The sequence below is a fragment of the Perissodus microlepis genome, chromosome 17 (assembly GCF_051167445.1).
Source record: "Perissodus microlepis isolate ML-2025 ecotype Zambia chromosome 17, ASM5116744v1, whole genome shotgun sequence".
NCBI lineage: Eukaryota > Metazoa > Chordata > Actinopteri > Cichliformes > Cichlidae > Perissodus > Perissodus microlepis.
In genome coordinates this window covers 4,886,578-4,902,857 of record NC_140477.1, presented here as the reverse complement: position 1 = coordinate 4,902,857, position 16,280 = coordinate 4,886,578, and the positions used below count along the sequence as shown (strand labels likewise).

General features: G+C 40.6%; 1 protein-coding gene across 3 annotated transcripts in view; it reads right to left on the bottom strand.

The window, feature by feature from the left end:
• tbc1d22a (TBC1 domain family, member 22a) overlaps window positions 1-16,280 on the bottom strand; it is a 165,920-nt gene that overhangs the window by 65,238 nt on the left and 84,402 nt on the right. For all 3 annotated transcript variants that reach the window (XM_084910466.1, XM_084910465.1, XM_084910464.1), the window contains one exon: window positions 8,086-8,192. In XM_084910466.1, the coding sequence (XP_084766592.1) occupies window positions 8,086-8,192 (107 nt within the window). The remainder of the gene's footprint in view (window positions 1-8,085; window positions 8,193-16,280) is intronic.

Here is a 16,280-nt window from a genome sequence, read left to right as displayed (position 1 = left end):
CTAATTGCTTTTCAGTGGAGATGAACTCAAAGAAAGATGTGCAGGATAATATCAAAAAAACTATTAGATTCTTCAGTCCATATATTTAATACCATTCTGTTTAATGCAGGATATATGCAGTATACATGAAAAAATATCACTTTATGATCAAGGTTGATCATAAATGAGAATAAAGTATAAAAATTCACATTTATGATCAAGGTTGATCATAAATGAGAATAAAGTATAAAAATTCACAACAGCTAAATGAGCACGAGCGCCGTCCACTTGTATTTCCCGTTCCTGCTAAAGAGATGATCCCTCTTTAACTCCTGCCTCTATTAAGCTTTTCAGTGTATCTTAAAATTAAAGACCATCATAGAAGCTGACAACACAGCGAAGCCTAAATTGAAGGCACAACCAGAGCAAACCGAAATAAACTAAAAGCTTGACTTAACTTTATTTTAAAAGAGCAAATCATTACAAAGTGCTTCTGAGAAACACTTTGTGAGAAGCAGATTTTAGTAAAGTAGCATAACAGGTTTAACACATGAGAGCTCAAAATGTAACATACAGGGAGGTTATAACTTTACTCATATATTAGTGGGGCAGATATATCAGCCGTTATGAGCTATTTGCCATATTGGTATGGTATTTATAACAGCTGGTGAATGAAAAGTAGAAACACCTATCAACTACGGTATGATTGATGTTGATGTTGCATAATCTGTCCACCAGATGGCAACTTCCCTATTGGCAGAAGACCAGAAATACAACCAGCTGATCCAAGCAGAGTCAGGAAAAGAGCAAATGAGGAAACAAGGACTTGTTGTGTACATAAAACAAAATATATATATTTTTTAATTGCACTGACGCATTATCTTAGTAAGTAACAGTAACAGGATTTTTAAATCAAATATCGGTATTGGTCTAAAAAAGTCTGATATCAGTCGGCCCGTAGTTTAAGCTGGAAAACATAGCAGGCTTTTACATGATGTCTGTCACATTGATGTTTGCTTTTGTGAACCATCAGCTCTTATCTGTGCGATGTTATTACGTCCTTTCCTTAAATTAAAGAGTGGGCCAGCATATCAAAACCGTAGGAGACAATAAAAGAGGCACTGGAGAAGCACGATGGACTGTGTGCCGTTATATGGTTGAAGCAGTTGTAAATGCACACAAGTACACAAGTGCGCATCCACTTAACAGCACTTAATAGGTCACGCCAAGACTGATAAATATCAATCCTCAATCATTTAACCATCGAACTGCCATTCACTGTCCAGTAAAGCAGCATGTGTGTGGTAGTGCACACATCAAGAGCACATGCTCTTAACATGAGCAATGTTCCTTTAAAAATCCCAAGCGGTTAAAGAAGGCATCTGTCGACATTTTTATGATCTAGAACTGTGAAGACTAACAAGAGCGGTCATGTTTCCTCACAAAATAAATTGTCCATCTGATTTTGTAAAACATCAAAATTAGAATAGCCTGGATCTCTCTAACCTATCTTTCATCCCAGCATGCTCTTTAGAGGCGGGGGCTGCACTGCTGCCAATTAAAACTGCAGCTCATTAGAGAAGCCGCTTAAGTGAATTGACAGCCAAAAATACTCTGTTCACTTTTAGGTGAGAGAGAAGCGTGGTGGTGAAGTACTAAAACCAGAGCTAATGGCCAATTTACAGTTTTAAAAAAGTATTTCCACTGTACACCAGGTAATTACATAAAATAGCAAGAAAAGCACACCAGCTGTGTGGATGGATGGAAGAAGACACATTTCTCTTCATGAAATTTCCCAACCATTTAGTGGTTTTCAAACATCCCCATTTAAAAGTTTATTCTGCATTGTTATGCAATTAAACTTTAAACACTTTGCACCAGTTGGTTCAAAACAAGTTGACACCAGTGTGGCACAGGCTCCACACAAAACACTGGAAATATAAGGTGCTTAGAAGGCAGCTCGCAAATGTAATTGCACAGACAAACTCTGCCACCCGCCAACCCTGGACCCCCACCTTCATGGCCGCAGTTAAGTGTAATAGTGTATAGTGGATGTGAGAGGGTATAAGACGAGGTCAGAGCAAGGATCACCAACTAATTATGGCGCGGAGGCACTCAGCCTCCGTCAGATTGTTTAGAAAGCATTAGGGGGGAAGCATGGGCTTCCCTGGTGCATTGCACATAATTAGTTTGGAGCCAAGGTCACAAACAAACACAAGCGTGGGGACAGCCATACACATACAAAAACATACACAAAGACACACACTCTATTCTTCTCTCTTACTTCCTCTGCTCTGCAGCTCTCTGTCTTTCTCTCTCAGGGGCAACAAGGCCCAGCGTCTATTAATTTCCTGAATGAATAGCCTACCAACTGATAGTTATTTATGGACTTTGTATTTAAATATGCTCCTTAATACGAATTACCTTTGGTATTTGATTAACACTATTTTCAATGCACAGATGTATCTATTAAACAGCATGGATAAACATCTGTTAAGATATTGCAGTCTTTTCTTTTTCTGCCTCAGAATGAGCCTCTGGAGGGTGACGGAGCAGAGCAGTAAGCATGATCGGCATGCCTAAAGGCAATGAGTCTGTGTTGTCTCATTTGACAGAAATCTATGCGTTTTCTTGTTATTTGTGATAGATCACAAACAAATTCGGCATCACAAAAGACAGTGATGTGTGATTCATAAGCTGCAGTGATAATAATAAATGACTACACAAAAAATACAAAACGAGATGTGCAAAAGAAGCAGGGTCCATAAAGTAGTCCTAAATGGGGTGGGGGGGAGACTATCTTTATAACTGTATTTAAATAGAAAACAGTTGCTAATAAATTGAGAGGTTGTGCTTTTTCTGACTTTGATGGTCAAATATCAGGTAATGAGTCAACTGCTCTAGCTACACAGAGGCTCGGTTTAAGTGCAGCTTTTTCAGTCGTCTGGCAGCACACATCGTTCTGTGTACAAGTGTGATATTAGGCGGGATGTACAATAGTTTAAAAATGAAACACTTCAGTTAATCTGGATGTATCCATGTTACGGTCGCTGACCTCTAGTGGCTCTCCCTCTGTGGAAGAGGTTTTTTTTTCTCCTTTTCTTGTGTTGCAGGTCTGCCTCATGAGCCACAGCTGAGGTGGGTTCCAGCTCGTCAGCCACGGCATATAGTCTGCCATCCTAAACTGCCACACCCCTGCCACTTCCCCCATTTTTGCCAGAGCTGTGAGCTATAGTGTTTTGGGTAGCAGGCCTTAGTGTGTGTGTGAGAGAACTTGAACTCTGTGAAACTTTGGTTTTCTTTCTTTTATTGTAAGCAAAGGTGTGCCCTTACTGTGTTACTTAGTTCATCGTTGTGGAAGCAGGTAGGGGTTCTCTGCCATTTTTGTTTCAACTGTTTTCTCCTGTTTTTGGTTAGACAGGGAGCTCAGCCATTGTATTTTGTTTTGGTTAGTGAGTACTTGGTTTGATTTCTAGCTAAAGGGGGTGTTTTGTTTGTTGTTTTGGCCTTGGAGACCCTGAAGAAAAGAGCTTCCCTGTGTTTATTTTTACTGTAGTAGTTTTGGGCAATAAATCATGTTTAATGACATCTATTCTCCAGTAGTTCATGTGTTCTCTTTCACTTTGTGTTACCCCTCACCCCAGTCAACACTTCGCTTTTAAGTGGGGCGTAACAATCCAGTTAACCTATTGTCCATGTTAGTGATACTAAGCATAGTTTGTTGATAAGAATGACAAGTGTGAAGGTGCGTGTTGCCACTGTAGCTACACAGAGACGTCAGGCTAACAGGGCTAAGCAGCCCATAGAGCGGGACGCCTTACTCTGATACTCCAAATAAATATTAAAACCACCAGCAGACTGTGGATAGTAAAACTACATCCCCATCCCAATATCAAGTGGAGACACAGATTAAACACTGGTGTTAAAACCACTGGTACAGCAACAAACTGGAGAAACTGTGTGTGTGTGTGTGTGTGTGCACGTACTTTGTTTTGCAGGTCAAAACAGAGCAGATTAGCTGCCTTATGCACTACCTATGTAAAATATAGTGGCTTCTGATAAGAGGATAGATACTGAAGCCTTTCACATTCTCATTGAAAGGCTGAAAAATTGGGTTGGTGTATCTGGAACTGCATTAGAGTGGTTCTCCTCTTATCTCCATCACCGGTCCTTTTCTGTGGCAGTCTCCAATTTTAGGTCATCCTCTACCTCCCTTACTTATGGTGTCCCTCAAGGGTCAGTTTTGGGGCCTTTATTGTTTTTAATTTATCTTCTCCCCCTCCAGCATATAATGGGCTCTTTTGAGGACATTTCTTATCATTGTTATGCTGATGATATTCAGTTGTATGTTTCTTTTATGCCCGAGGATTTATCTAAGCTTCAGCGTCTGAATGATTGCTTAGATTTGATCAAACGTTGGATGGCTGCAAATTTCCTCCAACTCAACGAGGGGAAAACCGAAGTCCTCGTATGCGCCTCTGATAGGTTTCTATCGCAGATAGTGAAAGCCCTTGGTCCTCTCTCACTTTATGTTAAATCCTCTATCAGGAATTTAGGTGTCACCTTTGACTCGAGTCTCACATTGGACGGGCATGTGAAATCTCTGGTTCGGTCTTGTTTTTATCATTTAAGAAATGTGGCTAAGCTAAGCCCGATTTTATCTCACTCTGAACTTGAGATTGCTACACATGCTTTTATTTCGTCACGCTTGGATTATTGTAATTCGCTGTTTATGTGTCTAAGCAAAGGTTCTCTGGATCGTCTGCAGGTTGTGCAAAACGCTGCAGCTAGGCTTTTGACAAAATCCTCCAAGTACTCACATGTGACACCGTTATTATCTCAGTTACACTGGCTTCCTGTTAAATTTAGAGTTGATTTTAAGATCCTGGTCTTGACCTACAGAGCTGTGCACGGACTGGCACCTGCCTACATCTTTGATCTGCTACAGCCCTATGTCCCTAGCAGGTCTTTGAGGTCATCTGATCAGGGCTTACTTGCTATAAAAAACACTAAGAGGAGGACTAAGGGTGATAGAGCTTTTGCCACTGTGGCCCCTAGACTGTGGAACTCTCTCCCCCAAGCATTAAGAACTGTGGACTCAGTAGCTGTTTTTAAAAAACAACTCAAAACTTACCTTTTTAAAACTGCTTTTGGTTAATTTTATGCCTGTTTTATTTTCTCTTTTTAAATCTTTTTATGCCTTGTAATCTTATGTGCAGCACTTTGTGATTCTGTCTTGAAAGGTGCTATATAAATAAAAATTTATTTATTTATTTATTTATTTGAAGTGTCTCTTAAACAGCTGTTTGGATATTAAACACATTACGGGGTTGAAACGTTTATTCATTTGTATTCTTATTTTGCTTTCCCCTACTTTTTGCTACATATGTGTACTGTTCCAATGCTGGGTGCTTATATCATATTAAACATGCCTATTAATGGCCAATGTTGAGGGCAGCATCTGTAAAGGTAATCCAATCAAGCTCAGGCTTCCGACTGCTCTAAATGCTCAGTTTCAGGCACTTTTTTCTATTCTCGAGAGTTGAAAACAAAATATGGTCATCGCCAACACACAGCTCAGAGGGGTAGCCAATCACAAGAAGGGAGAATGGCCTTTAAAAGAAATGAGCCACAGGAAGAGCTGAAAAACTGCATAAATAAGGCAAATAAATAGGGCAAGAATATCCAAGATTAAAATAGGCAACTGGAAATAAGCCTAATATTGATTTCACTTTGGTGAAAATTTACTACCAAGAATCAGGGTGTTGTCCTCTACCCTTAAAACACATACAACAAAAAGCATATTGCCTGGTAAATATACTTTAACACTTACTGCAGTGGCAATTCTCCCAAGTGTTACTTTATACTACAGTCATCATTCCCACTGCTAAGACTTGGCAGATGTTTCTTTTACTTTGCCAGTAAGTAACAATTACAGCTGCCACGGCTAACAGTAACATCTGACTTTGGTATCATTAGCATCTCAAAAGGAGCTAAAATGCTGCTGCCTTAAGATGAAGGGAAGTGGGCTGGCTACTTTTTTTTTGATAGCACAAATGACTTTTCAAAGAATTTAATCTTACAACACAGCAAGAAATAATAAAACATATATAATATATATTTCAAAATGGATGCAGAATTGGGGATGCTAAGCAACAATGTTGCTATTGAGGGCAAATGTACTGCCAGCCCAGGCAAGCACATTTAGAATTGACAGATGGCTCAACCATGACCGCTGAGAGCAGGTCGATTAACAGAGCTCGTGTGCAAGACGGTTTGGGAAGAAATGATGAAACAAAATGAATTTTGGTGATGTGGACTGTATGCAATTATCTGGCCTCCAGACACTCGGGCACGCTTTAGAATATGCAAGACAATCACATTTCTGAAACCCACACAGAAAGACTGTATGTAATGCTTACACAAGAAGTCCTGCCAGCTTTGCAACAGAGAGGAATACCAGCCCACCAAAACGCTGTAACATTCCACACCGTCTGTACAGCTGATTATCTCAGCTGTTATTTTATGCACGCACACAAAGCAGAAGAAAATCATGCTGAAGAAAGAGTTATGGTGTAAAACTTGCCCTATGTAGTGGAAAGATGCAATTATTTTTCAAATTAATGGTCTATAACCAAGGAAAACAGAGGAAAGGTGCCGTTAGGTGGGATTTATGGTCTGTCCAAACTGCGTGTTGGATGGTCAGATAGTGTTGCAAATCCCCGCTCCATCCACATTTCTCTAATGTCAGGTAGCTACTGGCTGAGTTGTCCATTATGTGCAACCCTCCAAAACCAAAAATTCACAAGCAACTACCACGCTGTATGGAGATTAAAAAGAAGCTGAGCATTGTCATTCTCTTTGAAGGCTGTTTTGGACTTGTTAATCAAATGTTCAACCAAAGCATTAGTGTTATATTTTACTGATGCCATGTCTAGCCACTCCTTCATGAGAGCTGGGTTTTCAGTTCAACTCTCAGCAGGACCATCTGGGAGTGACCAGAAGAAGTAATATAATCCAGTCCAGAAGTCACATTAATAAGAAATGAGGCAACAAAACTTTATATCATTTAAAAAAATGGTAAAAACAGGAGTTAACTGTAATGAGCTACTGGCTTATTTTAATATTGTTCATCTTAATTAACATTTTTATTTATTATGTTTACTAATTGGTTAAGAATGAGCTTTTATTACTTCTTTGAACATTGTCTGGATGGTTTCTGTGAAGTTATAATACAACTTACAAAACACAGTGTAGTGCATCTACGAACAGCTTTTATGAGTTATAAAGTTATTTATAAAGCCACTAAAAAACAGCTAATTTTAGGCACTAAAATAAATTGGTTAATTAAAACAATTATGGCTTGGTTTAAAACTTACTACTTTAAAACCATCAAAAGTCACACAGGTATGTGACATCTTGGAATGAGGATGTTATGTTTACTGGTGTCATCAGTATATAACCCTGAGCATCTCTTGTAAGCTCTACATAACTCAAGTACAACATGCAATCAAGAATGAATTACCTTTCATTAAACAAAGTTATGATGAAAATAAACAGATGTTTTGACATTACTTTTGATTAGTGAACATTATTAAAGATCATTTCATTGTTTTGATTCATTAACACTAACTATACAAATTAACTATCAACTGATCACTTATCAATGTAGTTGTTGGTAAAAAAAAAAAAAAAAAGAAGAAGAAGAAGACTTTTCACTACAATTTGAGCTCTTTTTGTGTGTTGACAAATTTCTGATTACAAGATACGAAACTGTGGAAGAAGAGAGGACTTAAATGTTAAACAACAGGTTAAACAACAGGTAGCTAGCTAACAACAGGTAGCTAGCTAACAACAGGTAGCTAGCTAACAACAGGTAGCTAGCTAACAACAGGTAGCCAGCTGACAGATATCTGATGTCTGATGTCTTGTCAAGAGATTAATATGTGAACAACCTTTCAGTTCTTCCATCTCTGCTTAGAGTGATGACTAAAGAGGATCAGTAATATGGTAAATCATCTGTTACTGGAAGTTCATGTAGTGGCTTTAAGACCTATTATTGAAAATGTTGTGAGGCAACCTGCACAGGATGAACACACAGCTTACCTGGATCCCGTCCAGCAGTTTGCTCATGCACCAGAAGCTGTCAGCCTCAATATTCCTCAGAGCCTCTTCCTGGAGACTGGACACGTCAAAGTTTTCCACTTCCTCCTCTGGAGAAGACAAAATGAGAACGACGACAGAGCGTAAAGAATTTGCTGCTTATGGGAAAGAGACTGACAGATAAAAAGACAGTGAGACGGGCCAAAGAAAAAGAAGGGAAGTTTAAAAAAAGACAACAGGAGAAAACGGGAGAATTCAGGGGAGATATATTGGCGAGCAATGCCAGGTTCCCAGCACAGCATGGGCTCTGCCATAAGCCTGTCACCATAAACCCTGACAGGGGAACAATACAGCCATAGGTGCATGGGGAGGACTAATTCAATAGGGAGAGTAGGAGCAGAAAAGAGATAAGTGGGTGGGTTACGAAAGATGTAAGGAAATGAACGAAGACGCTGACAAATTGGAGCAAAGGTATGAAAGGGGGGATGAAGCAGTGAAGACGGTGTGGAAGGATGTAGGAAGACTCTAAAAAGAGGCCTATTAGAGCAGCCTAATGATTATCATCTTTGAACAGTGGTTCAACCTTTCCCGTGGCTTCTTTGAACATTTCGAAAATATTACAGAGTTTGTGCACAAAGGACAATTTGTGCTTTTCATGTTGCAGACAGCATGAATGTATTTAACATATTTTTTCCGGAAAAAATACCCCAAAATTATCCAACTGAGGTTTTACTAGTCAAATTCATGCCAATAACTTTGTATTTGAAAGGAGTTAGACCTTTCAAACTTTTATCTTAGCTGTACGTCTATCCTAAATGTACCATTTTTAAACAGTTCAGTATTTATTGATGAATTCTGGGTTTTCACATGACCTTTGATGTAAACTCCTACTGCAGTGAGTTCAAAGGAAGCTGTGAAAAGCAAGGTGAAGGAGGTCAGGCGAGCTGAAAGACAAACAGTCTGCACATAAGTAAAGCAGAATTATGTTTGGGGATATATTTTTAAACACACTGCAGGGCTGAACAAAAGAAACGATTCCTAAGCTGCGAGCACGCCGAGTCCCCAGTCATCTCCAGTGGGTGACTTCAACGATGGGTGTCATCAGATGTCATTAACGGCAGTAGTGTGTGACGGACTGCAGGGGCTCTGACGGGCTTCTGACAAGCCACTGACAGCCAGTGGAGAGGAGATGGGACGAGACTGATTAACAATGATCTACAGAGAGAAAGGAATGAGCGAGAGAGGGAGACAGAGAGAGGGAGAGAGAGAGAGAAAAAGAGCAAAGGCAAAGACAGAGTGTGTGTGTGTGTGTGTGTGTGTGTGTGTGTGTGTGTGTGTGTGTGTGTGTGTGTGTGTGTGTGGTCATATAACCAAAACACTGGTCTACGTATTTGTGCGAGTTCCTATTAAACACTCAAATACACATACACGCAGGTCCTGCCAGCTCTGCCTGGTATCCTTGGCAACCTCAGTGGAATGTTGTCAAGGTTGTAATGAGCATGCTCCATCTGACAGACAGACGGACAGGGAGCTGGCTTTGGGCCAGGGCTACAAAGCTGCTAACAACTACGCTGCATGCTCGTGTGTGTGTGTGTGCTGTCTCATTTGTCTTGTCTGCTTAAAGTCAGGTAAGGATGGACAGAATGTAGAGCGAGAGGCTATGCTTCCTTCATTTCAGTGAGGTCTTTCATCCCATTACATCAGGACATATCAACGTGTCCAGTAGCACAGAAATCTAATTTTGTTCACACGTCTACCAGATCTTTAATACCAGATATGAAAGTCGTCAGAGGCTTTTTTTTCTGATTAGATGACAGTACAGTTTATTTTACCTCAATACTTATAATGCAAAAAAAAAAGAAAAGAAAAGAAAAGAGAAAAGAGAGAGGAGACGTACTACAGCCAGAGGGCAGACATAGCAGTCATTATTTGTGCAAACATACAGAGATATAATCTCATAAAATCCCATTTTTGGCAAGAGATCAAAAAAAAAGAAAGAAAGACAGAAAGTAAATCAGCAACGAGAAGTGTAAACATATCGAGAGAGGAAGAGGTCACCCACTGAGGAAATGTTACCACTCTGAGACATCTGATGAGATGAGAACTCAACATTTTTCCTCAGCTTAAATTGAGGCCACGGCAGAAGTCAACTACAATCAACCGGACCTAAACACAGTGTATGAACAGCTGTTATAACAGAGCAAAAGTACGCAACTTTACATCGTCTACAGCGATGCAAGAAACAATAACTTTAACACAAACTCTGTAAAGAGGAAACACTGCACAGACAGATGTTACTTACGGCTGGGTAATATGGCTAAGTGCCACTAATCCTAAAGTAAGTAATTTAAACAAATACATCAGAAACTTCACCTTTCTTGTGATATTTGGTTTTAAATTCCACAGAAAGAAAATCAGCGAACCTAAATGAACCAAACCCGATGCCGGGGAGCCACAGAGGTGAGGATAATATATGCTGGTAGATCATCAGGGAGCACGGTTTGTAGACTAGTTTAATTTTATCAACGGAAATTATTCATGCATTGGCACTGCTTTTCAGCAGCAACAGATGGAACACCAACCATTAAAAAAGTTTGCCAGTCATTTAGCAACCACTGGTTTGTTTGTTTTTGTTGTCAAAGACACAAATCTGTAACCAGATGACACACAACACAACACAACTACAACTGCTGCTTTGAACTGCAATTTCCAGGTTAATTATTCAAGACGCTGAATTCTGAAGAAGACAGACTCTCGAATTAGGTAGCAAAGCAACCGAGACAAAGGCAAACAGACGAGACATACACCCAGCGATAAGACTAAGGTGATATATCCCCTCATATTTCCAACATCAAACCTTATGTGTCACATTTGTTATGACTCTCAGAATTCTAAGTGCAGGCCTGTTATGTAAAAATTACACAACTGGGGAAAGCATTATGCTGGTTTTGTGCAGCTGGGACAGCACGGGGAGTGATCTCAGAACAGCAAAAATGTGCAATCTTTGTGTAAAAATGGCTGACGATGTTACAGCACAGGCATCTCCTTAGGCTGCAGCAGTTCTGAGCAGCGACGATATTAAACCTGTAGCTGAAAAGACTAATTTTGTACAGGCTCACCGGTACTTGCATGGTATCACTGCTGATTATAACAAGCTGATGAAAGTGCCACTGCTTTAGTATTCTGAGAGTCCCTGAGTATCCCAAAGCCTCAAATCAGTCTTTGTCGTGGCTAAGGTCTATTTGTTCTGTCACAGACCCAAAAGTAGACCTCGACTCTATGAGGGGCAGCTTCAGGTAGTGTGGTGGTTGTACTGGAACTGGGCATAGTTCATCAGAATAGCAAGAACACAGAAAAGTGCAGGCAAAGAGGAAAGAGGAGCAGTGCAGCAGGAGTACACTGAGGACTCAGTGTGGTCTATCACAGGGCTACACTGCCCCACATGGATGAATGCTTAACAACAGCCAAACCTCAGGTCATTTAATCAGTTTTATTGTCAGGTAGTCCAGACAGCTCTTTTTGTTCAGTGTTGAAAAGATAAAAGAATCAAAGCTGTGAGCTAAATGTCAGATTATTTAAAAATCTGTAGCTGCCTCACTTGATCTGCCTTCACAGTAGCAGCAGTGTGTTTTGCTAACACTGGAAATACAACAACAAAAAATGAAGAGGGGGACCATTAGGCCACCTTTAACAGCTAACAGACTGTAACAGTTGACCTGTCATCAAAAGACGGTTTTGCTAATCACTTTCATAGGATCCGTGCCTCAGTGGAAATTCCTTTAAGAAACTCTCTTGGTGATTACTCCGGGAGCTTTTCCTTCACACCAAGGACCAGCTGACAATACATGTCTGGGACATGATCCGTGTCTCTGAAGAAATGTTTCACAAATAAGAGCCAGGGGAATTTCTGGAAGTTCAGGCCTCAGTGAACTTCACATCATTGACTGAGGGTTTTGGCTGCTTTAGTCCTGTGTGAGTCCTGCCTGCACAATAATATTTTGCCAAATAGTATTCTCAAGTTCTTCAGAGGCAGAGTGTCAGCTGGTAAAAGAGCAGGTCTGACATTCACCTTGGTAGGAGATTAGAACTAGTTTGATACAGCCAACTCAATGAAACACAGTGGCAGTGTACACAGAGAAAACTGGCATTTTGTGATCAGACTGGCAGAGCAGCACAGCGCACACAGACTGCAGACTTGGCGGCCCGGCCAAGGAGCCGGCACACAAAACTGCACACGCACAAAACAAACTTACACGACAATAAAAGTGATTACAGAGCAGTAATTGCTCTACAACTGGAGACCATTTTGTGAGGGGATAACACAAGCCATGACGGGGAGTTATTAATCCATAAAGCTGAATTACTACCTTGAAGTACAAAATAACCACCTGATGGTTTTATAATATTAAGAAATTTAAGTGAAACTGTATCCTAACGAGACTCAGTTATTGCAAAAAAGTGTTTCGTGAGGTCAGAGTAACTTCAGTCTCAAAACACACTGACTAATGTCGATGTCAGTAATAACAGCAGAGCTTCTGGGGGAAGGCCTGGGGTGTAGCCAGTAGATAATTGGGCCAGGATTTCCTCTGGTTATCTGACCTGCAGGTAAGCAACTACTTGTGCACCTGTCAGAAGGACTAAAATCAGACTACAAATGGAAACCAGACAGGTTCAGGTGCTAAAAAGTAATCTCTACCTACAAATTCTGAATATTCATATGGTAGAAGGTCTACCATTGCTAGCTGCGACCCAATAAAATGCTGTTTAAGCCTTCTTTGGGAAAGTCTTCCACAGCAGGAACGTGGTTTGTCAGTCAGCTGAGAAGGCACAAGGCTGGAAGTGTTGGGGCTAAGTAGCAAGCAACAACCAAACCTTTGCAGACTCTAGTAGACAAAAGAGAAACTAATCAAAAATCCTAAATGAGCCCCCAGATATGCTGAAATATGATCATTATTAATCCAGTGTGGGCCACTCAGGCAAAGCCTGGCTTCAACAGCACATTTTATACCAATTCCCCTCGAGGCTTTTATGAAATGTCACATTAGCGACGCTGACAGCTGACTATCAAAACCCGATCACTCAGTCCCAGTGAACAGCTGTGTCAAATTTCAAGGAATTCCTTAAAAAGGTGTTATGTACACAAACACTGTCTTTTATGTGTTGACCGTTTGGGATGCACATAAAAACATAATGTGTTGGGCCCTGGCTGTCAGCGAGGCAGAGACATAATGTTTGAAAGGAAAGTGATACTCGGGCATAAAGACACAGTTATTGCCGGACATGTTTTATTTAGTATTCTAAACTGAATGACACCCATCAACCCAAAGCTGGGGTGATGCCCACGCACATAAATCCTCTCACACAGCCTCCTAACCTCTCGTGCATCAGTTTCTTTTTTCTCTACTCTCCCTCGTTCTCTGAACCTCTCGTAGCACAGACGTTTGACACCTCTTCTGTTGCTTCCCTTCCTCTCCGAGCTGTCGCCCCGACTCGCTCTTTCACCCCCTCCCAACTCTCCACCACTACTGGCCCAACAGCCAGTTTCCTGCCAGGCCCCAGGGCTCATTTCCTGTTTGTCCTGGCGCAGGGGGCAACTTGTCCAGAGAGACCAACTGCTTGGTTGCTGCCAGCTGTGAGCACTTGGCACAGCTTGGCATGCTGAGCTGGGTTACACCTCCAGAGACTGAGTGCAGGCACCTACATACACAAACGCGTGCACGCGCGCAAGCACACACGACGTGCTCGCTCGCGCCGGTGCTGCCATCTGCCCTCTACAACTACGGGCCACAAGGTAACGTGATGTAAGATGATAAACGAGCCAGTTTAGCCTGATGTAATCACAAAGACAGTGTGTGTGCCGAGTGAGAGAGCGGGTGCGTGTCCATGTAGACAGCAATTGGCAATAAAAAACAGTCCCGTTTGACAACCTTCTGCTGGTTCAGATTAATTACAAGCAAACCTGAGTTTTGTTTGGCCAAAGAGAGATAAAACCCAATTGGCTTTAATAAGATTTCAACACCCAAAGCTTACAATATCACATAAAGTGCTGCAGTCATTATTTATCATTTACAGCACTGGTTTGGGGTTCAATCTAATGAACCTAATGGTTTACAATTTGGATGCTGAATCCAAACATGTCACAATCCACTTTTCACCCTCAGAATGACACCCCAGTGACACCGACGAAAGGCTTCGAACTAAAAAAGCCACACCTTAGCTGCAAGTTAGACTGATGATTGTTCAAAGTCCCTGCCTGTCACTGACACCCCCCCAGCTGTCACTTTGGCTCTAGCAACAACAACAAAAAAAAACCCAAAAACTTGTGACTTCTTCTCTGTGGCACAATTAGTCTGATAACAATGTTGTTAACGAGAAGAGAACATTTTACAGAGGTGCAATTCATACTGCTAGATAATTAAGAAGAGTGTCACCCCGGAAAACCTGATAGTCTCACCTTAGTGTGAGCAAACACACATACAGACACGCATACGCACAAAATCACCGGAGATAATAAAATTATGGCAGTGTGCGATGAGAAGATATGAAAACAGACAGCTGGAGGTGAAGGAAGAGTGAACAGGTCGAAGTGATATGAGCTGAGGTAAACAGAGGAGTGATTAATTGAATAAATTAAATAATTTATTATAAAAAAATTAACAAACTATGATTTTCGGGGGGATTAGGAGGCATAGAAACTTAACTGAAGTCAATAAGAAGTCATCCACTGGCTTAATTTTTTGGGTTCTCAGAAGTTACAATATTTTTTCTTCAAAGTACACTACTAAGCTTAGTGAAAGCGCTGAACTTCAGCCTCACCAATGATAAGATGAATCTACACAATCACTTAACAATGTTCTCATCTTCCCACTATCTGCACTGTAAGCCCTGTGTCCATATATCAACCAGCAGCCCCCAAAGCTCTTGGCAAGATAATCTAAGTCCTTGACATCAAATGGAATACAGCTATTAATACCATATCTGCCTATGTGTGCACACATAATGATCCACTTTGCCAGGGGCAAGACGGTGTCTTGTATGAGAAAGCTTAAAGTGTTTAACGTTGAGCAAGCGTCACATTAACTGTTTCGACTGCTGTCTCTGTACACGCTACAAACCTACAAGCCCTGTCCAATACCAGCGCTCCGCCAGCCCTGTGGCGCATTTCTATAGCACAGATGTGTGTGTGAATCAACAGGCGCGCAGCTGGCGACATATTCCACAGTCGTGTAACCATGGTAATGCCAGAGAGATGCAACATTGGCTGGGGTGAGGTTTGTGCTTTCCGCCACGGTGTTCTAATTCCACAATAATAGCATATGGTTGGTGGTGTAGGTGGAGGGGTGGTGGTAGTAACGGGGACAGGCGATCAATAGCACAAATCATAGCTGAGGCGACACAATGGTTCCTGGTAGGGCTTACAATTCGCACACTCTGCAAGCGTTGTTACGTGGCAGGCAATTTTATTAAGAAAGCAAAGAAAGGTTTGCCAAACAATACACATCAATTCGTCTCTTAAATCACCCAGATTTGCATTGTTTTAGTGAGTTCTACCAAAATTACTGGTTGGATAATCACTATTGTTGCTGCTTAGAGGTGTAATCAACAAATTTGCACATGAAAAGTCCAATTCAGCTTGTAAAGTCAGCTTCTATTGAAGGGAAAAATATCCTGATCATTTCCCAAGGGTGAAGTTTTTTGGAAAAATATATTTTTTTTAATTCAGGAAGACTTTTTTGTGTTGTGTGGGTTTTTTAAAGGGGTAGTTCGTTTAGGAGGAAGACACAGCCTAATTAAAGGCAATTTTAAGATGCACAAGACAAATTTTCACCATTTTTGTTTTTTTAATTTCTTACATGACTCGTTGAACTGCAATATTAGAATCTCTTGAACGTCATGCAGTATAGTTTTTTTTTTTTTTTTTTTTAAAAAGGACTTAAAAAGTTGTCCTACTTTTCTCTTTGTTTGTTTATTCATTCATTTATTTATTTATATATATGTGCACAAAACCCATTAATAACAAAAGGAAATGATGTCTTGTACCAGATTTAGCTATGAGGTCATTTCCATCTGCAGTTTCTGGGCAGAAAAAAAAAGGTAAAATACTGTTAAAATTGATCAGCAAAAGCACAAGATAACAGACTACAATTTCAAATTGCAAACTTCTAGGATTTACAGTTGTTGCTGTTTCAGACTATGAT